General features: G+C 60.6%; 1 protein-coding gene across 1 annotated transcript in view; it reads right to left on the bottom strand.

Moving 5' to 3' along the window:
• Positions 1-2,632, bottom strand: part of CATSPER1 (cation channel sperm associated 1) — a 15,716-nt gene extending 13,084 nt beyond the window's left edge. The window contains exons 1-2 of the mRNA XM_013007454.1: positions 1,642-2,632; positions 15-221 (exon numbers count right to left, since the gene is read on the bottom strand). Coding sequence (XP_012862908.1) covers positions 15-221; positions 1,642-2,632 — 1,198 coding nt within the window. The remainder of the gene's footprint in view (positions 1-14; positions 222-1,641) is intronic.
• Positions 2,633-3,066: the final 434 nt, after the last annotated feature.

The raw sequence follows: 3,066 nt of genomic DNA, 5'->3' as shown, positions 1-3,066 counted from the left end.
CGCCTGGCTCTCACCGCCCCGGATCTCCACTTCCGCGAAGGTCTGGGCCACCAGCATGATGGTGTTGAGGCAGATGATGACGAAGATGAAGGCCTCAAAGGCGAGCGTCTCCACCAGGGTCCGCAGCCGCTCTCGGATCCACCGAACAAAGACGCACACCTTTCTCTTCACCAGGTGGGACAGCTTCTCGTGCTTCCTGTGGACGCGCTTGGCTCGCGTAACTGTGAGGGCGTGGGGTCAGGGCTGTGCCGGCCACAGGCGGGCAGGCTCAGGGCCCCTGTCCGCCTGCCTCGCCCACCCACCGAGGCCCCCAAGCTGACCCCTCCGTGGCTCGCAGTCTGTTTGGGATTTGGAGTCTAGTCTTGAGGTTGGTGCTCCCAGCTGCAAGCCCAAACCGCTCCCCTCCCTTGTGGACCCCACGAAAAACACCCCTTCCTCTTCCCTGCCTTCCCCATGCTGCGCCCACAGTTCCCGTGCCTCCGGACCATGGAGGTTTCTTGAACTCCTACTAGGGCCCAAGTGTGGTGGGGAGAGAGCTAAAGTCCAGGTGCCTCCCTGCCCTAGTGTTTAAGGCTCTTCTTCAGTCTGTTCCCCAAGAAGCTCACGGTGTAGTGGGGTGCGGGCAGGGGGAGGTATGGACTCAGAGAATCCACCGTCACGTATGCTCTGCAAAGGGACAAGGACAGGCCCTCTTCACTGGGGGTGGGAGGCAGAGAACGGGAACAGAGTGTATGCGGACGGACGAATGCTTTCTTCTCAGCTACTAAGAGGCCTGGCAGGCTGGGTTCTGGGGTGGAGGGAGGCCTTCCCCCGGGTGAGTTGGAGGTGAGTCCCCATCACATTCTCATAGTTTACTGTTCCCCACTATCTCCTCCTCCCATAGCAGCGCTACTTTGAAGTTACCCCTGACAAGCACATGGCTGACGGCTATGGAGCCGCAGCTGTAACTGTAGGAGCAGACACGGTTATTGCTCTCTAGGCTCTGAGGACAGCCACTCCCCCCCGCCCTGCCCTGGTGGTGGGTTACTCCTCCTCTGTCCTCGGGGACCTTTAGGGTTCGGGTACAGCCCCCTTGTTATGTATGTGCTTCCCTGTAATTAGGGGGACTTGGAGCCCCCTGAGTGTGTATAAGTCTTGGTTGGAAACATATTCTCGTTCTCTGCTCGGGCCTGATGCCTGAAGTCATGGCAGTCCCGGAGGTGAGCACTTGCCTGCCTTATCTTGCCTGATGTCTCTTTAATTTCACCCCTCATGACACAACCGCCCCTGAGACCTGTTCAAATGTGGGGGCTGGCACCCCACCACTGGGTGTTCTGCGATTGGTTGCTGAAGTGGTCACCCCCCAGCCTGGGAGCTCCTAGAGGGTGGGTGCCGAGTAGACACATCCCTGGGGTGCCAAGGCCCAGGCAGGTCACCCATTTTGTTGTTGCTGGGTGCCATCAAGGTGGTTGGGACGCCTAACGGATCGGACCACGGTGGCCTCAGGTGGGAGCAGGTGTTTGAGAAAGGAGCCTGTGAGGGAGTGACGCGGTGGGTGGCCGGGTGAACAAACAGGACTGGTGGAGGGTCACAGGAGTTGAGCGCATACCACTGGCAGAATGGTCTGGAGCCGGGCGATTTCGGGTGGGGAGAGGGACTCACCTTTGTGCTTCTTAATTTGCTCATCTTCAAACCAGTAATCCATCTCTATGGAGGATGGGGCATGGGGAGAGACTTTGCTGGAGGTCTGGGAGGTGCGTGATATAAATCCACTGTAGGTCCGAAAGAGGTGCTGGCTGGGGCTCTCGATGCGCGATCGATCACGGTGAAGCTTCGTGCCGCGGCGGCCTTCCGATCCCCGGCTGATGGAGGAGGGGGCCACGCTGGGGGACAGGGAAGGGGCAAATAACTGGGAGACCCCGGAGACGTGTTCGCTGGGCAAGTCCATGGACCGAGGCAGGCTGAGCACATCGCTGCGTGGCTGCTGTTCGCCGGGGTGCTGGGCACGCCTGGTGCTACTACGCTGCAGGCGCTCCAGGGTGTCAGGCCTCCCGTGGGACTGGTTGGTGTTTTTGTGGGACTGGTTGGTGTTTCTGCGCGACGACGACTTCTCGTTGGATTGGGAGGACGGAAGCGAGCCCTGTTGGGAAGAGTCCCCGGGGGGCCCAGCCCGGGGCTTACGGTGGGCGCCCCCGGAGTGGTAGGACTGCTCACGGCCAGGCTCATCCGGCTGGTGTGCTGTCCCGGGGGGTTCCTCACCAGGATGAGGGGCCCCAGTGCTGCGGTCGAGCCTACCAGGGTGGCCCAGCAAGCGCTCCCCTCGCTTCTGGCTCCCACTGGGGCAGGAGGCGTCTCCGGGGGACCGTATCCCACTCCTACGTGGGTCCTCCTCTTCGCCATCTGGGTGGAGGGGAGGCTCCGTGCCTTCGGGGTGATAGCCGTTGCCCCGAGGGTGGGTCACACCGTGGAGTTGGGAATGGGGGGAGAAGTCCTGGGTTTCCTCCTGGGACACATCGAGCCGATAGGACTCAGGCTGCTGGTGGGCCCCACCACGGCCTGGCCTCTCGGCCCAGGATAATGAGGGGCCACTGGCCCCCAAGTTACGGGGGTCCTTCTCACCCTGAGTCTTTTCAAACGCTGAGGGTCGGTCCATGGCTAGGCTGGGGACGCTTGGATGAAGACAGCTCAACACCTAGGCCCAAGAGGCCCCCTCTTCAGAGCTTCCTTCACAAACCGAAACTGAGCCCAGAGCCGACCGGGGCCTAGGGGCTTCTGGGAGAGCCTGAGGAGTCTCCCGGAATTCACCCTTCTGTGACATCAACAGCAGGGACCTTCCCAAGCCTCATTCCCAAATGCCTCCCCCTGGGCTAGAGTCACTGTGAAGGACCACTCACTGTGCCTAAGCCCTTCGTTGTAAAATGAGACAAGTAGAGCCACAATATTTTTTAAAGGTGAGGGAGGGCATTGATCCAAGGGAGCCGTGTCTGATCAGTGGCACAGCTGGGCACAGGAGTCCAGGATGAGGCCCCGGGCTCCCAGCTGTTGCTTTAATCCTGTTTGTAGAACTTCACAAGGCCAAGTGACTAA

This window comes from Echinops telfairi, unplaced genomic scaffold (genome assembly GCF_000313985.2).
Source record: "Echinops telfairi isolate 266 unplaced genomic scaffold, ASM31398v2 ScPeMD7_7417;HRSCAF=8455, whole genome shotgun sequence".
Classification (NCBI taxonomy): domain Eukaryota; kingdom Metazoa; phylum Chordata; class Mammalia; order Afrosoricida; family Tenrecidae; genus Echinops; species Echinops telfairi.
Note: the sequence above shows the minus strand (reverse complement) of the source record. Positions and strands in the feature narration are given on the sequence as shown.